The 22569-nt window shown below is 35.2% G+C and overlaps 1 protein-coding gene and 1 long non-coding RNA gene across 4 annotated transcripts in view; both read left to right on the forward strand.

The window, feature by feature from the left end:
• The window catches only part of LOC128193149 (uncharacterized), a 68127-nt gene extending 45866 nt beyond the window's left edge, over positions 1-22261 (forward strand). The window contains exons 1-2 of one of the 2 annotated variants that reach the window (XM_052866429.1): positions 21173-21736; positions 21949-22261. In XM_052866429.1, the coding sequence (XP_052722389.1) occupies positions 21173-21736; positions 21949-22101 (717 nt within the window). In that variant the 3' untranslated portion in view covers positions 22102-22261. Of the gene's footprint in view, positions 1-21172; positions 21737-21948 lie in introns of those variants that run through there. The other variant, XM_052866428.1, reaches the window with a different exon arrangement.
• Positions 437-18304, forward strand: LOC128193150 (uncharacterized). Of its 2 annotated transcripts, none has more exons than XR_008244600.1 (4): positions 437-539; positions 3849-4182; positions 4268-4468; positions 17868-18304. It is a non-coding gene; the product is annotated as an uncharacterized LOC128193150 (long non-coding RNA). The 2 variants fall into 2 exon arrangements; XR_008244599.1 differs by having other exon boundaries at positions 449-539; positions 3819-4182.
• Positions 22262-22569: the final 308 nt, after the last annotated feature.

Genomic DNA, 22569 nt, shown 5'->3' on the forward strand with positions numbered 1-22569 from the left:
TGCTCTGATTGGCTAAATAATTTTTTTTAAAATATAAGTTCACAAGGAGTTGACTGTAAGCGGCATTTCTTCAGATGTTCGTGATGCGACTTAAGAAAAAAAGAGCGGATCGAGGATCTGATTTCAATCAATTTGCCTCTCTGCGTCTGTCTAATGCGGATTAATGTCATTAAACACTTCTTTTGTGACTACTGAGATTGATATGTTCCCCGACGGACGCTTTGACTTTTTTTTGTCTTTATGGTATAACAGTGGTTGTTGATTCCTCTGCAGAGGTCAACAGTTTCGCAACTTTTTGTTTAGAGCAAACATTGAAACTTATGATACAGAGCAGTTGTTTGTGCGACAAGACGCGTAACACAATATTTTGTAGTATGACCCATAATAGGGCTAATAAAACGCTCCAGTAGGTTATGAGACACATAGTTGGTTTTAATATCACGACAGGTAGTGATGTACCTTACTACATACTCAATAGTTGAAAGTCGGTAAACATGTATTATGCAATCATTTTGTGGTCCTCGGAAGTCATAAGGAAGGTAAAGCAATATGAAGTATCTCTATTTCATAAAAAGCTACGAATAGATAACATTGACTAATCTGTTTAAAATACTTGTTCAATTTTAGAATTACGTTAACTTTAAAATAATCAACTTTCGTTTTAAAAATATATATTTATATCAAATGTCCTTGTTAAATGCATCCATAATCTCCAAAAAGTCCGTTATTAATTACGGTAATTATCCTTAGTAAATTAATACTGATATTACACTGTAAACAAAATATATTTACATATCTCTCCTGCAAAACTTTGATATTAATATAATATTTTTCAAAGAATTCATCCATAGTCGCTTACAGCATTAAGGTTGAATAACACATCATCACAAAATGGCTGACCGCTGATCGAAACGACATTTCGTTTTATGGACTGGGACATTTAACGATGCCGGGTCTAATTTGTTCTGCCCTAGATTTTTGAATGAAATTTTTTACATGAATTTCTACTGATATAATTATTATTTTAAGATAGAAAAATAAGACAATTACCACACCGTTTAAGGGGTCTCTAAGTTTGTTAATTTTTAACATAGGACCCTATGGGATTTTGATCAATTTTGCACATTTTTTACAATTTTTTTAATCTTCTGCCCGAGGGATTTCTTTTTCTGTTCTACATATTAAAGTGATTGCTAAAAAAATTGCTAAATTGTCAAATAAAAAAACCCTTTTACCTCCAGGGGTCTTATCAAAGTTGGTTTTTTTTTTGTATGCCCAATTTCCCAGTTTGTCAGATAACGGCTATTTTTTATATGACAAAGGCGGAAATGGTGATCTTTATAGTATTATTAAATCATTCAGACATATAATAAATAAATATATATAACATCACATTAATAGCGAAGCGCCGACGAGCGAAGCGAGCTCTAAGAACCAGTGTGCGCGGGAAAAAGAACGAGCTAAACCTACAGTTCATCAAACAAAATTTTTTGTCTACGTCCCATAATGCTTTCTAATGTTTTCATCCGTGGTGCTATGCCAAAAATGGCCGACTTTTAACTCGTAATTAACGGTGTCTTAAAGTTTGAAGACACGTTTTGAGTACCGCATATGCTTTGGCGAGACTCAAATGATTTGTTACATGCTTCCATACCTTCGTATTGAGTCGACAAACGTAAACAAAGACGAACAAAGTCATGGATGACGTCACAGTGCTCTCGCGCTATATTTCCCGCGATAAATTTAGAGGTGGATCAAACATCTGCATCTGTAATGAGTGTACTAGCTATTTCAGTATAGACTGCGATACCTGCCTCATTGACATATGCTTTGTTTTTAATTCTTTTTATATAGAGATTAATTTATAAATATATACTAGCAAGGGCCATACTTTACTGTCATATCAATCCATTTTTAAGCTAATTGTGCATGCATGTACAGTTGACAGGTAGGTCACGGTATATGAGTATGAAGGAAATAAACAATAGGGCATTTTGAACTAAATAAAAAGAAATAAAATGAAAAAATAAACAGTTAAAAAATTATGTAGATATTGTTTACAGGCAAACCATTAAATTTGAAAGTGGGAAATTACACAACATACAAATAGGGACCGCTCTCTCTCTCTCTCTCTCTCTCTCTCTCTCTCTCTCTCTCTCTCTCTCTCTCTCTCTTGCTGCGCTCGCCAGAACGGTAGCACCGTAAAGCATGTTAAAAATACATGGTTACTGTTTTGAATTATATGGATTAAGCTTTATTTAGGCGGGTTAAGAAAACGTGAAAAGGGCTAGGCTTGCTTAACCCTCTCCACATTTTCGACTCGAGCCCAAATATAGCTTATACTTTGAGACATTTATGTTTATTCCACAATATAATACCAATTTGACGCATCAAACGAGTTATTTTCAACAAATTACGCTGAATATCTGCAGTTGAAACTATCACGCCATGGCGTCAACAAAGCAAAAAGATGACGTCACAATATAAATGAAACGCTGCGCGAAAGCGTGCGTACTCGTTCTGTACTCGGCCTCGTTAACTTGATTTATAGACGAGTGGATAAAGTGTCGGATTTGTGATCCGTACATCTCGAGTTCGAATCCCGCAGGGCTTTTGTTGTTACTTACTGGAATAATTATTTTAGATGTTCATTTTTATCCCCAAACTGCACATTTTTCGCTTATTTGACATTTGCACATTTTATTTATCATTTTATCTTTCATTATCAAAACATTTCCTGTTAATTTGACTGATTTTTTTTCAGGTGTGTTATTCCACCTTAAAGGAGCTAAAGATACTTTAAACTCTAGTCAGCCTCGGTTACCGTTCTTTTTTCAGTTTCCTTTAAAAATAAGATACCTTTCATTAAAGATAAAACAATAAATATCAAAAAGGATCGAAATTAAGGTTTTCCGGTGTTTTTATAATAAATATTAGATAATTATTTTTTAAAATCGTTTATACTTTTTGTAATTCTCAGGATTGATATTTTCAATATTATCATTTTGGAACTATTCATGTTGTTTGCAATGCAAAAACAGGGTAGATTTTTTTGGCTGTAAATTGAAACATAAAGTTTAAAACAGAAAAGTGAAATTTTTTAATCCGGCGGTTACATTTAAATGATGCATTGGCTTCGAATTTTAAGGCATTAGTAGTGAAAGCACAGGCAAATACCATCGATTTTGAAAGACTTGCATGTTTAATTAGTGCAAAATTATTAATGTGGTGTATAAAGATTTCTTTCCACATGAACAAATTGCTTTATTAATATGTCATGTGTTTAAGTCATTCATTTTCATTACGTTGCAGTTAATTATTGACGAAAAACAATAATCCCGTGAAAAGGCATTTTTTATTTAGATTTACCATCTTTCACCGCTTTAACTTCCTTGTTGATGAAAGTTAATCTGAATTTAATGTAAAAAGGCAATTTCAAATAAAATATTTTAAAATTAGATTACATTCTTAATTGTTTAAAGGCTGGACAAGTAAAATTTTGATTTTCAAATTATATGATCTTTTTCTTGGTCTAAGTATTCATGGTTTCCAATTTTTCTTATGATTTTTAATCTACACACAGTACGTCGTTTTGGTGTTATTTCTTGGTAGTTATTATGTTAAAATCTGTGTAGCCCGAATCAAGTTTCCATTAAGAATGACGAAAAATTCTTATCGGTGAACTTTTTTCCAGACTCTCCTTATATTCTACGTTTATGGGTTATATACTTTAATTAAATCTAACACTTTAAATAAGATGTGTAACCGAATACAAGATACCTTTAATATATTTATATACATTATGCTCTTTATCACAGATGAGACATGAATAGCCATTTACATTACAGCAACACAAGTCTGTATAAAGCACAGGAAAAAAGGCAAATTGTAAGCAAAATGGAACATATCATTGCAATAAAACTTGGAATACACCATAGTTCGAACGCTTGCAAGATAACCAGTGATAAACCAAAATATTGTGAAGAGATAAGTGTTATATTTGGAGATAATATTGAATCAAAACTAAATACACTTACAACACCAACTATGGCATTGTTTGACGACAAGGGAGCTATCCAATCATACGGATTCGAAGCTGAAATTCATCACTACCTGCTTGATAACACTTGTAATCATTTTTTCCGCGAATTTATTTGGGATCTCTTTTGTTCAGACGAAAAGGTAAATTAATTTCATTCTTATGACGTATAACTATATAAAGCTTATTAACATGCTTCAGAATATTAAGGGTGGTTCTTTACGTTAGGTTCCAGAAAACCTGATTGCTGTCAATGGCAGGCAAATGAAATCGATTGACGTTATGACCGCTGTTTTGGGCCACATGATCAATCATATAAAAAAGGCAGGAATATTTCCAAGTTTACCAGAAGCATTAACGTACGTCTTAACCCTCCCGACGTGTTCGTGTAAAGATTCGAGAGCATTCATGAAAAATGCTGCCTTAAAGGTAAATATAGTACTTTAATTTATAAGCTTTGTGGGAATAGAGCTCTTTGAAAAAAAATAAGAGATGATATCGATCTTCGTTAAAAAAACCCATTAATGTTATTGTTTTAAAAATGCTAAAACAGACTCATTAATCTACAGCAAATCTGAATTGCAAAAACTGTGATATTTTCCTACGCCAACGTTCCGCCAAAAATATTCCTTGTTAGATACTAAACATCGATTATTTTTTCGATGCCAACTTAAAAAAGAAAGAAAAATATACCGTTTTAATTTCCTTTCATCTTGATTTTATGAACAATTAATCAAATTTACGTGACAAGTCGAAAACCAGAAAAGACTCCTTCCTTAAGAGCAATTAAACCTAAACAGCAATTAGTTATCAAAGACAATTTCTTTTATATATAAATATCACCTCACCCGCATACCATGTCGTGTGGAACATTTTATGTCAAAGTATGTCTTTCAAGCCTTCGTGTCTAAAATTGAGAAATGCCTACCCGAGCTTCTAAGTTTATATCGACTATCGTGGGGTAAAAGAAAGGGTCGTGGACTCGTATAATATTGATAAAATCAAAGTTATACCACTGCATTCAGCATTTTGTTAAACAAACATTACACATAGTTTTACCTATCTAAGGAGCAAACAACTTTACCGATATAAGCCATACTGCATCAATTTTTTTTTAACATTTTGTATTTGAATAAAAATGATAAAAGAAAAGCAAAAATTTCAATAGATATCATAGAATATTGCTTTCAACTAGTTGGACCTGAATATCAAAGGCTGAATTTCATCCATAGCAATTTGTATTGCTTTTTTGTTTTCTCACTTTTTAAGATTTGAAATCTACGAAATTTGTTAAGTCGTAAATAAAAAAGATTATCAGAATATTATCGCCCTTGCTCCGAACAGTATATCAACCGATGAAATAAATGTAAATTTTCACATCATATATTTTCTACCAATCACAAAGGAGAGGAAGTGCACAACCAAGAGACTGTAAATTATTTCAAATCTTTTTACCATCTACGCGTTTTCTATGGTCAAACACTACGCGTGGGTATTAAATACGCGGATACGTGATTTACCTTTCTGAAGTGTTTAATATTTTACCATACGCTTGGGGGAATTTACGAGGTTTTCAGGTTACCGCGTAATTAGTGTAAATTTCCCCCACGCGTAAATAACCACTTTTACAGTATAGAACGGGAATTTCCAAAACAAACACTGTCAAAAAAAATTAAAGTTATATCTGTTACATGGTAAGCAAAGAAAATACGTGTACAACTTTGTAAGTATAAACAATTAAAAGTTTAACCTCGGAAAATAAACGTTGCACATTAATTAATAATTAATCACGAAATAAAAAATTAAAGTCTTCTGTAAGCAGATGCAAGATGTCTTTCGGTTATATCTGACCCTCGAATGGCCAATCTCTGTCTTAAATTTTGTTCTCTCATAGTAACTTGAATCGCTGATTCTAAGTCTTTCGGATTTTCTCGGAGAATTTTCATCCTTAGATAATCGAACGTCAGTCCATCACAGAAAATGTCAACCAATTGTTGTTGCACTAAAGGGTCTTTAATTCTATCTTTGCTATACGCGTCTTCCGCGATTTGTAATAATCTTTCAGCAAATAATTGTACACTCTCGTTAGAGTGTTGTCTTGTTCTGCGCATTACCGCTAATGCATGTTGTGGGTCTGTTATCTCAGCGAATCGATTTTGTAATGAGGCCCTAACATCATGCCATGATGGCACTTCCTCGGCTGCTGCCGTTTCGTCTAGATATCTTTTTATAAAATCTCCCACGGACCCTTTACTAGTTACATAAGCTAACATCGGGATTTCATGTTCTGGTTTTCCTGACATTAATGCATATTTTTCTACCTCTGTAGGCCACTGTTTAAATTTTCTGGGGTCCCCCTCAAACGAAATGATTACTGAGGACAAGGGTACTGATAGAGCGGCTGTTACTGCCCTCATTTGACTCATAAGAAAATCTTTTTCGTCATCCGGCTTCGGATGTCTGGGTTCACGGAACTGATATTCCCTGGTTTCATGAAATGATTCCTGACTACTTGATTTGGATTTATCTACAGAACTTTTACCCTGTTCCTCTCTATCTTGACCTAAACTTGCCATGCTTTGTTCCAACTGACCCATTTGTCTTCTAAACTCTTCTTTATCATACCCAGTTGCCATGTTAGCCGTTGTTCAAATTACCACTTAAAAATAGAGACGATAGTGATATGAAAAAGGATTCTTACCTTACGAAGTTTTCTCAGACGTGTTCCTTTTCCTTTCTTGTACTTCGTCTTATCCTGGTCACGGCACCAAGAATAACTATGTAAGCAGATGCAAGATGTTTCCCGCAAACAATCTTCCCGTCTGTACGTAGTTAATTGACCAAGTCCAACTCTCACCAAAGTCTCACAAGTTTATTTGGATCGTATAGTGGTTCTGTTCTCGTTCTGTTCTCAAATCTGAATTGCTAACAATGTACATGCATATATATACCCTTTCGGCTGGGACAGACAGTTTCGGTTACTCATGACCACCTGCGCTGGTCATGAGTGTAGATTTAGTGAGGAAATTCCTAAACCATATTTTAATTCTAAATTCAGTATCAAAACTGTCAAACTGTCCATCACAGCGTCGGGGGATGCGGGCTTACAATCTCCCGTATCAGTACAAAACATGAGTATAGGTTAAAAGGTTGACAGAAAACATGTACTTCGTGACAATTATACAAAATCAGATCTCCACAGAGTCTGCAAATATGACAAACATAGCATTACTGTCCTACACCTGGACATATGATATCATGCTGCTGCGCAAATAATTTCCAAAATATAATTTCCCAAGGACTTTCTAACATAGTTGTTGACATTTTAATAATTGCGCAGTTTGCATAAACAGCTTACATGTTTATTTCATAGTACTTAACAAGGTCATCTGTTTACATACGTCCCCCAAACAAAAGAAATATCCCAAGGGAGATTTCTTCTGCCTGGTGCCCAGAGCAGGAAAGTGTCCTTGATCTCCCCTAATTCGGATGTACTTTCCAGCGACATACCAGTTAGAACATCTCTTTAAGAGGTAGCATCAAGTGACATCTTTCCTTTTCTGGCTAGGGACAACAAATAAAACAATCAGGTACGATCAATTAATCAAGATGACTAGGATTAACACTTAATAAAGGTGATCAGGATTGTAAAACGTGTTAGAGGTGATTCATATACATGGAGGTGATCAGGTTAAATAACTTGTCACATGTGACCAGGATATATACACAATTCAAACGGTAACATAAGTCGTTACATAATATCTATACATCTCAAACAATGTAATGGTCCAGAATGACCAGGATCAAACAATCATAGTCACATATTTTACAGTTCATAATGGTCAAGAATGACCAGGATTTCAACAGTTCATTATAGTAAAAGTTACATTGTTCCATACAATTTCATGACAATATTACAATATAAAGATCAAAATTATTAAAGCACCACAGGTCCACCTACTAACACAGTTGCCGTAGTTTCACATTGTTCGTCGACATTAGAAACAGGATCCTTCCAGAAATGAATTCACATTTATTACAAAAAAACACATTTTTTCACAGTCTTCACCGGATTTCCTTATTCGTACATCATAGGATTTATCGTTGGGTATAAATTTGGCGCCGATGGCAAGGTGTCTCCTCGCGGAGTGCTTCCTACGCTCCTCTGATTTTCAGACATCGTGGCCTTTTCCTCAAGGTATCTTCTTGCGAGTTCGGGATCTGGTTGGTAATATTTGCTCCAAGGAGATTCCAAGTCGTCTTTCTCTCCAGTAAGTCGTTGTATTAAAGTTTCTGAAATGGTTCCGGTACTATGAATGGTCTTCCGGTCTTCCAACTTTCCGCTTCGACGGGGCTTCTTCGGGGTTGCAATGTCTCTCAGTTCAATATTATGTTGGGAAGTCCGTGCTTCAGGATCGACACAGCTATATGGCGTACTTCCAGGAGAATCCTTTTCGACTTCGTCACTAGGTCTCCCGTGGCAACGTGTCCAACTACCACCACAGCAACTACCCAGTTTCCTGACAGTTTTACGTTTCTTAATACAAGGTCCTATCACTATTGCCAAAGCCAAAATTAAACACACATAGAACCAAGGGCTTCCCACCCTAGACGAGGATTTCATGGGTTGCAGATTAGTTACTGGCAATTCCGCCATAAGTGAATTCATAGGGAAGACTTTAATATGTTTTAGTTTTGAGACATTAAACCATGAAAACCTGAGCAACCTTGTCCCATACTCAAGATGTCGATTGTAATATATGATTGTTTTTTTTTTTACCAATAATCTTAATTCACTACAAAAATCACACTTTAAAAAAATTAGTTTCTTACTTAGTCGCTGTTTCATTTATTTCTAGTATATGTTAAATCTCTTCAACTCCGCATATACATACAAATAACCGAGGTGCTGAGTCCGCGTTAGCTAGTCGGCGTATATCTCAATACATGTTTTAATGTCACTGGGGGTCATCCTATCATACCTTTTTAAAAGCGTGCAATATATACAAAGCTAAGCTCATTCAAGATTATTTACATCTACATTACCGGTATACGATTATTTAGTTTATTATTTTGGCTAATTCCTTCATAATAGCCAACGCATACTCTTGTTTGTTATTTTGTCTACAGGGCTTAGGGATTGATTTACGCGGTTTAGGAATTGGTTTTCGCTGCTTAGGGGTTGGGGTGAAGCCTAGACCTATTTTAACGTCATCTATTTCCATGTCTTCATTCAAGGGAACTCTAAAATTATCTAAGGGAATTTGTGACTCATCGAAGGGTATTTGTGACTCGGGGTACTCATTTTCAGACTCTGACTCATAGTCCTCAACTGTCTCTTCTGTCGATTCAATGTTTTGTTGTTGATCACCCATGATCTTTTTGGCTCTTATTCGTTGTTGAAGTTCTGCTAAAGGGATATCTTCTTCATCGGAAGATTCTTTTCTTTCACGTTTCTTAAATTGAACTTCTCTTTCCACTGGTTCTGGTTGTATGTCTTCTTCTTCAGAAGAATCAGATTCTTTTTCAGGTGGTACCACATAATTATTTCTTCTTAAAGTTCGAATATCTTCAGCACTTCCTTGCGAAAACGAAATGGGCCAATGCGAGATGTCAGCCAACCTTAATTGTCGTGCATGGCACTTGGTAGTTGCTCCTGTCAATTGGTTCTTTATGACGAAACTTACTGGTCCTTTCTGCTCGATGATTCTATAATACGGAAGCCATTTCTTATCTAATTTATTTTGTCTCCTATTATTCTTTAGGTAGACTGGATCTCCTACTTGAAATTCTTCGTCTTTACTCTTCTTATCTGCTTGATCTTTCTGCTTTTTTCTTGGCTTCTTTCATGTTTTTATGCACCAACATGAAGGCTTTATGTTGTTCTTGTAACGCAATCTTATGTTGGTCTTCTCCCATATATCTTCGTCGAGGCTTCAACAAGGTATCCAAAGGTAGTGCCACGTCTCTGTTATACATAAGATAATACGGAGAGAATTTTGAAGAATCATTGGGGTGAAATCGGATTGCGGCTAGCGTTTGGTTAAGATGAATATCCCAAGTTTCTGCACTGTCTACCAACTTTTTAGCCATGACATCATGTAAAGTCCTGTGGAATCTTTCTACTTTGCCATTTCCTTGGGGACTGTAATAGGACGTAGTTATGTGATTGATGTTAAGTTCCTTTAACGTCTCTTCTACTTTCTTGTTGATATTTTCCGTTCCATTATCCGTAAGGATTTGTAAGGGACAACCATATCTTGGATATATTTCTTCTAGTATCAAGTGTACTATATTGTCTGCTGACTTGTCGGGTACAGGAAAAGCTTCTGGCCATCCAGAATAGATGTCGATGAATGACACTATGTTTTTATTTCCTGATAAAGATGTTGGGTATGGTCCAGACAAGTCAAGTCCCATTTTAGCCACAGGAAAAGGTGGTATATCCGTTTCTTGCGATGGGGGTTGATTTTTCTTGTTACTTCGGGTCTGACACACAACACATCCGTCTATGTAGGAATGTAACCTTTTATACAGGTTAGGCATATAATATTTCTGTCTGAAATCGTAAGTCTTGTCAACTCCCATGTGTCCGAGTGCGTCATGATATTGTTGCACCACTAAGGACTCTAACTCTCGTGGTACGTACAAGCAAAGTCTTTGGCATTCTGCGTCTCCGTCTGACAGATAGTACACCAATCCATCGATTTCTAAGAACTTCTTTTCTTCGGTTGCTGTCGCGGTTCCTTTCCTGAGTCTATCTTTCAATTTCTTTATTTGTTCGTCGCTCATTTGACTTTCCCTAACATCAATGTCTTTTGCGAGGTCGATGAACGGCTTAAGTAATTCATCGGGCTGCTTTACTTCACATTTAGCTAGACTCTTAGGTGAAAAGGCGTTTGAATTTAGCACATTGATTTCAAAGAAGTTATCTTGCACATCTGGTTCATCACAATCGGATTGATCTTCCGTTTCATCATCTTTACCTCCAGATGGTACTCTCGACAAAAGGTCAGCACAGCAGTTGAATCTGCCTTCAATGTATTCCACTTTACAGTTGTATCCAGCAATGCTTAGTGCCCATAATTGAATCTTTTTGTTCTGCATCGGAGATTCTAGGATATACGTCAATGGTTTATGGTCTGTCCTTATGGTAAACTGAGCGCTGTGAAGATAGTGATCTAACTTCTGTAAGGCATAGTGTATGGCAAAAGCTTCTTTTTCAATAGTTGACCATTTCTCTTGAGTTTTGCTTAGCTTATGAGACAGGTAGTATATTGGTTTGTCTTCTCCTTCATGAGTCTTCTGCGTGAGACAGGCTCCTATGCAGTTGTCACTAGTATCGGTATATAAGATGTAAGGTTTATTGGTGTCAGGGTATGCCAATAATGGTACTACTGTTAGGCTTTCTTTAAGGAAATTAAACGCTTCTTGACTGTAAGGCGTCCATTTGAATCTGGCGTATTTTCTTGTAAGGTCAATCAAAGGTTCTGCTATTTTCGAGAAGTTAGGGATGAATCTTCGATAATAGCTGCACATTCCTATGAAACCACGAACCTCTCTGACAGTAGTAGGTGCAGGTAACTTCTGTATAGCTTCTACTTTCTTCGGATCGGGTTTAACTCCGTGTTCATTGATGATGAAACCGAGATATTCTGTTTGTTCTTTAAAGAAACTGCACTTTTTCAACTTTAATTTCAATCCGTGTTGTCTCAAGCGATGGAATACGTCTTGGATATGGCGTAGGTGGTCTTGTGGTGTTTCAGAAAATATCAAGATGTCATCCAGGTATGCAATGGCAAACTCCTCCTGTCCCTGAAGAACAATGTTCATCAGTTCTTGAAAGACTGCCGGCGCGTTACTCAACCCGAATGGCATCCAATTGAACTGGAACAATCCTTTGTGGCATGCAAAGGCTGTCTTTTCCTTACTAAAGTCTTCTAGTTTTACTTGCCAATATCCGCTTTTAAGATCTAAGGCTGTAAAGTACTTGGCCTTTCCTAGCAAGCATAAGATGTCATCTATTAATGGTAATGGAAATGACACTGGCTTCACAATCTTATTTAAACTTCTAAAGTCAACACACATCCGATCTGATCCATCTTTCTTTTTCACTACCACTAAAGGGAATGACCAAGGTGATTGGGATCTTTCTATTATCTTGGCTTCCATCATCTCTGCTATCGCCTTATCTATGATTTGTCTCTTATTTAGGGGGGCTCGGTAAGGTCGATTCTTTATAGGGTGATGACCTTCAGTGTTTATCTTCATCTTCACTGTTTCCGTAACTCCAAGATCACTCTCCTTTTTGGCGAATAAGTCTTTGTTCTTGTTTACTAGTCTTTGTACAGATTGTTCAAATCTTTTTGGTACGTCAATCTTCTCATTGGTGTTTTGTCCGGAGGATATTTCTGAGATTTCCTTCGAGTTAACACTGGTAATACGGCCCACGATATACCCTCTTGGAATCTTGTATCCTTTATTTGATTGGATTACGATGATCAAGGGGATTTTTCCGTCCTTGCGAACTTCACAAACAGAGTCTTTTAAATAAAGTCCTGGTTCCTCCATTATACAGTCATTGTCTATACAATTCACTTCAACCAAGTCACTTTCTTGAGAAGGAAATTTGTTATTCACTTTCCCATAATACACAGTTACAGTATTTGGTTTCACAAATAGTTTCTTTGGGGTTCTCACAATTGTTGAGACATGTAAGTCTTCTTTGAGTTCCGCATAAGTTTTACCATTTATACGCATGAGTCCTAGGTCAAAATATAATTGAACATTGTTCTTCTTGAGCCAATCGCGGCCAAGAATCAGATTCCGATTGAGTCCCTTTGTCACATAAAGCTTATGTTCTAACGCTAAACCTGAAATCTTAAAAGAAATATGTACTTACCCTATCGCAATTAAGGAATTACCATTTGCTGCTTGAAGAGTGGGGATGTCATTTTTACACAATTTAGGGCGAGGGGATAAGTTATCATACATTTTTTTGCTGATTAAAGATACAGCAGCACCGGTATCTACTAAAGCTCTGAATTTATTTTTACCTATCTTTAATAAACAACTGCTGGGATTATTGGTAAAATTAATTTCATATCTAGGTCTTTGTTTAAAGTTCTTTCTTCGGGCTTCAACGAAGGAAGAACATCTTAGTTTTCCTGATTTTGTTCATTAAAAGAGCGAGGGTTGTATCCTGAAGTCGATCTCTCATTGTTTTCATTTTGATTGTCGCGTGACCTATTCTGACGACCTATCATTCTCCCACGGTTTTGTTGCGTTCTCTGATAGCTACGCGAGCTCCAACAGTCAGCACGCACATGACCTACTTTTCCGCAGTTCCAACATTCCACAGGTGAACGGGGGCTCCGTTCAACAGTATGTACAGGCCTATTTTGATTGATTGGTTTATTTATTTGGGGGCGGGACCTAACCTGAGGTTTGCTTTGTTTACAGAATCTGGCTCGGTGGCCTGTCTTTTTACATTTAAAACATCTGTTATTTCGCGCATGGTCGATTTCCATGGGCTCTTCATCCCGAATGTCTACCGGCGCGGGATTATCTAAGCGATCTCTGAAGAAAGGAAAGGTAGTATCAAAAGTAGAGTTAATTAAAACATTACTTATGTTCTGTCTTTCGGTTATATATGACCCTCGAATGGCCAATCTCTGTCTTAAATTTTGTTCTCTCATAGTAACTTGAATCGCTGATTCTAAGTCTTTCGGATTTTCTCGGAGAATTTTCATCCTTAGATAATCGAACGTCAGTCCGTCACAGAAAATGTCAACCAATTGTTGTTGCACTAAAGGGTCTTTAATTCTATCTTTGCTATACGCGTCTTCCGCGATTTGTAATAATCTTTCAGCAAATAATTGTACACTCTCGTTAGAGTGTTGTCTTGTTCTGCGCATTACCGCTAATGCATGTTGTGGGTCTGTTATCTCAGCGAATCGATTTTGTAATGAGGCCCTAAGATCATGCCATGATGGCACTCCCTCGGCTGCTGCCGTTTCGTCTAGATATCTTTTTATAAAATCTCCCACGGACCCTTTACTAGTTACATAAGCTAACATCGGGATTTCATGTTCTGGTTTTCCTGACATTAATGCATATTTCTCTACCTCTTTAGGCCACTGTTTAAATTTTCTGGGGTCCCCCTCAAACGAAATGATTACTGAGGACAAGGGTACTGATAGAGCGGCTGTTACTGCCCTCATTTGACTCATAAGAAAATCTTTTTCGTCATCCGGCTTCGGATGTCTGGGTTCACGGAACTGATATTCCCTGGTTTCATGAAATGATTCCTGACTACTTGATTTGGATTTATCTACAGAACTTTTACCCTGTTCCTCTCTATCTTGACCTAAACTTGCCATGCTTTGTTCCAACTGACCCATTTGTCTTCTAAACTCTTCTCTATCATACCCAGTTGCCATGTTAGCTGTTGTTCAAATTACCACTTAAAAATAGAGACGATAGTGATATGAAAAAGGATTCTTACCTTACGAAGTTTTCTCAGACGTGTTCCTTTTCCTTTCTTGTACTTCGTCTTATCCTGGTCACGGCACCAAGAATAACTATGTAAGCAGATGCAAGATGTTTCCCGCAAACAATCTTCCCGTCTGTACGTAGTTAATTGACCAAATCCAACTCTCACCAAAGTCTCACAAGTTTATTTGGATCGTATAGTGGTTCTGTTCTCGTTCTGTTCTCAAATCTGAATTGCTAACAATGTACATGCATATATATACCCTTTCGGCTGGGACAGACAGTTTCGGTTACTCATGACCACCTGCGCTGGTCATGAGTGTAGATTTAGTGAGGAAATTCCTAAACCATATTTTAATTCTAAATTCAGTATCAAAACTGTCAAACTGTCCATCACAGCGTCGGGGGATGCGGGCTTACAATCTCCCGTATCAGTACAAAACATGAGTATAGGTTAAAAGGTTGACAGAAAACATGTACTTCGTGACAATTATACAAAATCAGATCTCCACAGAGTCTGCAAATATGACAAACATAGCATTACTGTCCTACACCTGGACATATGTTATCATGCTGCTGCGCAAATAATTTCCAAAATATAATTTCCCAAGGACTTTCTAACATAGTTGTTGACATTTTAATAATTGCGCAGTTTGCATAAACAGCTTACATGTTTATTTCATAGTACTTAACAAGGTCATCTGTTTACACTTCTCCGATTATGTCTGCTTAAAACGACTATCAACATTTTGCTGTTTCATGTATAAAAAATATGTAAACGGTGGGACCGTTGGACCGAGTGCAGATTTGACACAGTGCAGTTTGATTTTTGTATGATAAAATCTTTTTAAAACGCACACAGTAGGATCTGCCTGCGTGGTTGCCTACTCTTACCATTCGTCAAAGTTAAACTAAACGTCGCGCGCTCAGTCTACATCATGACGTTATATTTCAGACGTAAAACGTTCAAGTTTTGTCTTCGGAAATAGCCGAAGAGAGTTACGTGATTCCGATTTTTTTTATTTCTTCTTTTATTGTTCATCAGTTTAATTCATATGAATGCCGCTGTAATAAAATTGCATACTTTGTTCAGTATCTAAAAGATCAGTTCCTTGACGTTAATGTTTTTATTTTCCATCTGATAATTTGATAAGACATACATAGAACAAGTCGTGTTTCTTGATTGAAGCACTATTGAAACTTATCTGGTTTCCTTTTTAATTTCTTTTAATTCAAATTAACTTCTATTGAAACACTGGAACTTATTTAATCGAGTTTAGGGGCAATAAACATCGATAAGTACCAGTCAATCAATGATCGAACTAACTTTTTAAAAACAAAATGGCTGCAAATATGGCGGCGCCCATGGCTGGAAGAAAATTTTTTTGGCCTTAGTACCCCCGATTCAACTTTCATTTTTCAATGATTTTCTTATATATACGTGTTACCATTAATCCTCGCTTCGCGAGGCGGGCTTCGCCCGCCTCTCGCTGCGCTCGGTATAATTAAGAACCTAAACGGAAACACTGCTGTTCGACGATTAGCTTTAAATAAACACACGTACATGATCGGCAACAATAAAAGGTCCAATGGGTAGTGTGTCAACTCCTTCAGCGTATTCCAAGCAGCAGATTAAACGAATCTTGTTGCAAAGTGAATAGACCCCTTCACGATAACTGCGGTACTGCTATATTGCAGGGCAAAATGATAATATACTTTGTCGAAACAGTAGGTAGATAATTGAATGATGTAAATGAAACAATTGACGTTACGTCATATTTCACCAAACTATGTCATTTTGCCCTGCAAAGGAGCAGTACCGCAGTTACCGTGAAGGGGTTAATAATATCACAAGCCATCATAATCACGTGTATCTAAACCATAAATCAATTATGACATCATAAAAATGTTGACGTCATAACTGAAATAAAGGATATCGATATAATTTTATTTATTTCAGCTATGACGTCAAAAATTTTATGATGTCATAATTGATTTCAGTGGTTTTTACATTGTGGGGTTTTGTAGTTTCATTGAAAAAATAACACGACACAAGCATTTCATCAATTTCCACAAAAACGTCCACATCATATTGTTTTAAATAGTGTTTTAGAAACATCAAATTACACATACACCTAGATACGTTTTTCCTGAAAACGGTGGACTTGGAAAGGTTTCAAATAGGGTGCTTTGTTCTCATAAATGTAGTCCAAAAATAAGATTATGTTGCATTTTATTCTTGTCTGAATAATTCATAAGAAGATTTTTTTAATGAGTCATCATATAACATTCATCATATAACATTCGAACATCCGTAGCATTATACCCCTCCCCCCCGGCAAATAATTTTTGAATTACCTGAGAAACCTTAAGGTAAGCTTTGCGGTAACAGAAATTACTTACAAATTTTCATTGTGACGTAACATCAACTACCCTTTATTTCCGATATGACACCAAAGTTTATATGACGTAATTATTAATTGCATGTTTTCTTTGTTTTGCAGGGTTTTTAGTTTACAGTGAAAAGTTAACGTTAACAGGACACATTTTATCAATTTTCACAAAAACGAAGTCCGCATCATATGGTTTTAAATAGTGGTTTAGAAACACCAGATTACACAAACTAAGATAAATTTTTCCTGAAATCGATGGAAGTTTCAAAGAAGAATATTTCGTTCACATTATAGTACTTCAAAAGTTTTAATTTTGTTGCATTTTATTCTTTAATAAATTGTTCATTAGATATTTCTAGTAACGAATAATGATATAAACTGTAACAATCCTTTCTAACATTTTAGCAAACAATAACCCCCGTAATCAACACTCAAAAATGTGCATACTTTCACGGAACTGTTAATATTTCATCAACTCGACAGTTTGAAATCATGAACCTTGACTTTAGTTATAACACAGGTTCTGCAAGATCATTTGAATTTTATTTTCTAAATAAATGAGAATAAAAAGCAAAAAAATTTTCTTTGGTGCATTTCTTTAAAAAAATACAAGCTGCAAACCTTTCCTTAACGTATGGGCATATTTTTATATTTATATGTTGTTTATGTAATTTATCAGACAGAATATACATGTATATTGATAAACTTCAATTTCTGTTATCTCTAAAAAAAAAACCCAACTCCCCCAAACCAGATAATACTTTACGTCTTTCATCGCCTCAAAACAGCTAAAATACGTTTGCTTTTCGCATTGCTACACATTACTCGTTGATTAATCAATGAATAATGCGTAGGAGCAATCATGCTTGGAAATGCATCATTACACAATATTTATTAAAAAACTATATATGAATAACTTTAGATAACACCGGTTGATTTAGGCAGGTTGTGCATCAGGGAAGATCAAAATCGTTGAAGAAGCTGCTGCTGTCTTACAATTTTGTCTACACAATGAACACATTTACGGGGCCACATCGTTAGATGACAAGTGCAACAGAAAGTATATAGTAGTAGAGTGCGAAGGTAGGTATGATTAATTAAAGGCTAAACTTCTACTCGTTTGTAGAATCGACACATGATTGACCAAATTTGACTTAAAACCCTTGACATGTAAGCATGACAAATTAAAAAAAAAATTGACGACGTATTGTCAGTGCCAAAAGTAACCGCTATTCAAACTTAATTAAGATATACATTCCCTAAAACGTTCTACTTTCCCATTTTTTCCGAGCGATCATCGTGCGTTGTTACAAAGCACTTTGAAAAATTAAACCCTGTAAAAATTTTTTTCAAAGTGCGTTGATATCGTCTAGATATTAACGCAGTTTGAAAAAAAAATTGTGCAGGGTTTAGTCGAAAAAATTGATTCTTTTATATGCAATAAATGATAACCTTGTTTAGCTCAGTGGGATATATTTAAAAAAGAATTCAATGCGTGCTCAGCTAATTGTTAAACAGTTTCTCGATTAGAATTATTTTTCTTTTCTTATAAGCTTACGTAGTTGGACAATTTACTTAAGCATTGAATGCTTATTTTTGGATGTCGTAGGTCCTATGACACACCAATGCGGTTCAAACAAATTGAACACATTCAATGCTTATATTTATATTCATACGATGGTTTTTTTTTAAATAGAAATGTGTATCGTCGCTGTAAAGCCATTATATACGCTTTTAGTCAGGGATATGAAACATACATGGAACACCCACATTCACATGTTATTTAGTACGCTTCCGCAGCTAAAAATATAGTACTAGAAACTTTATAGAGAAAAATAAATTGAGAAGATAAAATTTATTGGTTGTTTTTCAAAAGTACGAGGGTTGTTCGGAAATTATTGAGACATTTACTCTTATTTCCTTGGGGAAAAAGTTAAATCCTTGAAATTTCACCAAAACGTACACCAGGATAGGGTTTATCAATGTAAAAAAATTATTGTCCATAGCATGATTGGATCATTCCTGGTTAGCTGACCAAATTGCCATCGCCCAGTGACCCGGCGCAACCGCAAACCTACCGCAACGTCATTTTGACGCTTCTTATTGATCCTATATTTTAAAAACCTAACAAACGAAGGAAAATTAGAGTTAATTCTTGATTTCTCATCTTTTGTTTACATTTCAAGATGTCAACATTCGCATATTCCCTCCATTCTTGATTTTGTGGAAAAAAATCGGGTCATTTCTAACTGAAAGTCAAATTACTGTGAAATGTCTCCTACAGTGATTCTGTGTACATATTTTAGAACTGTTTACATCAGTTAGTGTGTAAAAAGTACTTGATATTTAGTCACTTTGTCTGAATTCTAGCTAAACAATTAGTGAAAAAAGACGATAAACTGAAGTTCTTTATCCCTTGCCATCGTATAGTTTTTGTTAAAGCGGTTGGGTGGTATTAAAAGGTCTTTTTCCGAAATTTCCATCAATTTGGTGTATTTTCGCTGCGCCGCCTTGACGTCAAATTTCTATATGCTGTCGTTTTCAAATTCCTATTGCTTGGTAAATATATCTGTACCATATCCGTATTACAACTCAAACACTCGTGAAACTTGATCAAAAGTTAGTCACAATAAATAGCAAAATGAACATATATAATCTGATTTCTTTTAGTATAAGATGTAAGTTTGCGGACACTTAGATAGACGATGTTTTAGTTTTCTTATTCTCCGAGTTTATGCTTGCGCCGGGTACCCCAACCACCGATTTGTTAATCTACCGTTGTAAACAAAATATTAAACATTTTTTAAATATTACTTTCTTTAATTATTTGTTAAGGTTTCTTCAATGTTGATGCCAACTTTCACCATAATTCGTCACTTAGAAATGGAAATATCCGTGTAGTCTCAATAATTTCCGAACAACCCTCGTACATATCAAATTGGTTATGTAAGGTTTAACGTTTCATTTAATCTTGCAAAATAAATATACTCAAAACACGTGGTGACGCTTATAAATGTGCACTTGTCGCATGAATTATCAAAGTGTATTCATAGAAAATTGAACGTCGCAGATTTCCAATGCAAACATAAGGGGAAATATACATTGAATGTAAATATACATAAAGAACAACTCGAGAGATTTTTAAAATATGACATGAACTGCGTCGCTTAGCAACTTCATTTTCTTTATGTTGCGTTTACAGCAAATTTACTTCTTATCTGGACCATTGGGCTATGCCAGAAACAAAACTGATTTATATGTATTGATAATGAACCATTGTAAAACATATTTCAACTGGCTTCAATTGCATGTGCTAATAAACAAACATATTTTTAAAAAATGATACGTTAGTTATGTTTATCAAAAACAAAAGAAGCCTTTTTTTTAGTTATGATGCAAAAACTTCTTTCTATCCTTTCCTCAAACGATTGTTGCATTATTCTATTCCCTGTCCCAAAACACACGAAAACTTAAAAGGCAAAACGTCAAAAAACCAATATGCTTGAAATTTGAAAACTAAATGTGTATCCACTTTAATAACATTTTTGAATACATGTAAATTTGCCGGAGGGAATAATTTATTCATCATCATTACCAAAATAAGTTGATGAGAAAAATGCGCTTCTTTTTTTTATTGTAAAGAAAATCTTGAACTAATGATAAAGTCAAGAATTCAGATGTAGATATACAGATAGACATACAGATAGAATCACATATTCTAATTCTCTTGTGAACCTTGTACTGCATATGTTGTTAAAAAAATTCTTGCCATTTTGCTTCACTTGGCACCAAATCTCATAGTATTCGGAAAAAGTTTACCTACATAAACATAGTCCATATACTTTTCATGGTCATATCACATTTGAAGTAATTCAATAGAATACGATATCATATTTATATATTTAATCTTTGGCGTGATGCATGTACATGTGTGTATATGTCAAATTGGTCCTTAAGGAGGGTAGGTGGTCAACAAATTAATATAACCATCATATCTAACTTAAGATTTTAGATGCGATTTTATTTGGTATGAACTATTATTTAGTAGATAAACAGTCTACAAATTTTAGCATTTATTTCTGTTTATTTCCTTATATTATGATACAGAGCACTTCTTTTAACGAATATTAAAACAGTATATAAAAAGATCGAAACCACTCATCCCACTTGATATCATTGTTTCACTAAGTTTATATTTACAGAGGATTATGCCACTATGTCAGTTGTACAATATATCAACGAAAATATGATGGAGATTGTATACAATCATAGCACTGAAATTTGGAACGGGCGCAAAATTTTGTGCGATTTTATTGATATGATTTGTTTGGAAACTAAGGATTTCCTTACAAAACACCCCCTGGAATATTACGATTTTTTACGTGAGGTAAAATCAAAAATCAGATGGATCTCAACCTGCAATTCAAAATTAGAAATAAAAATATCAGCCGTTATTCTTGAAGAGATAAAATCTATTGAAGGCATGCACGGATCTCTAGTAAAACCAGACTGTAAAAACGAGATTGAGTTTAAAAGAGACAAGTGTGTCATAAGATCAGACCGATTTCAGATTCTGTTTGCTAATGCTGGAACATGCATCGTAGACTATATAGAAGAAAAGTTGTTAACTGTTTTTCCAGACATCAATTATATAATTCTTGTTGGAGAATTTGCACAATCGCCGATACTTCATGACATTATCAAAACTTCATTTTCGGCAAAAAATATTATCATTCCTTGTGAGGCAAACATGGCGGCAGTAAGGGGTGCTGTATTTTTTGGACAAATGAGTATAGCAGTGGAGACAAACGTGAGTTTGTTTCATTTAAGGTAGTACACAATACATACGCCAACCTTTTTCTAATTTTCTACGGCTTCTATAAATAAAAAAATCAACCTCACAGTTTTTGTCCACATTGCTTCAAAGCTGTGGGTTGAGTCTTCTTTCAAATGTAAATAGCTGTTAATTCTTTGACTGAGCTAATATAAAATTTAATCTTCCTGGTTTCTTTTTACGCTTAGACTGTGCACACCATGAAACAGACACCTTTGAACAATGCACAAGCTGCGTTAGCAGAGCAAAAAGGAATTGAGATGAGGAAAAAAGAGAATTCAAAAATTTTTCAGAAAAAAAACAAGAAAAAATCACCACTAAAACGATGTGTGATAATGTGATACGAGGTTTATGTACCTTTAAAGTAAATCTATTTTTGCTAATCTAAATAAAGCTTAATTATTTTTTACTTTTTTCAAGTTTTTACCGTTTGCTTGTCTGTTAACAAAACACTTTCTTGAACTTAAGTTAATGTGTCTAGAGTGTGTAGATTTTATACCAGTGTGTCTTTACCATTACCAGTTTGTGTATCTATACTACTATATTAAAATGATAGACTCGAATTTTTGAGCTTTAATACCAATTATTCTAAACATCATTGGTACTTGAAGATTACCAATTTGTTTTTATTTTTCTCAATCAAGCTTCGCTAATTAATAATCAACGAAAATTCCTCAAAAAAATTCCGGAAATCATCTGAATTTTTTTGGATTTTACAATTTTACGCATGCGCATTACATTCACGGTAAATCACGGGATGCTCTTTATTTTATGTTTCCACAATATCACATTTGCATGGATAAACCCAG

This window comes from Crassostrea angulata, chromosome 7 (genome assembly GCF_025612915.1).
Source record: "Crassostrea angulata isolate pt1a10 chromosome 7, ASM2561291v2, whole genome shotgun sequence".
NCBI classification, from domain to species: Eukaryota; Metazoa; Mollusca; class Bivalvia; order Ostreida; family Ostreidae; genus Magallana; species Magallana angulata.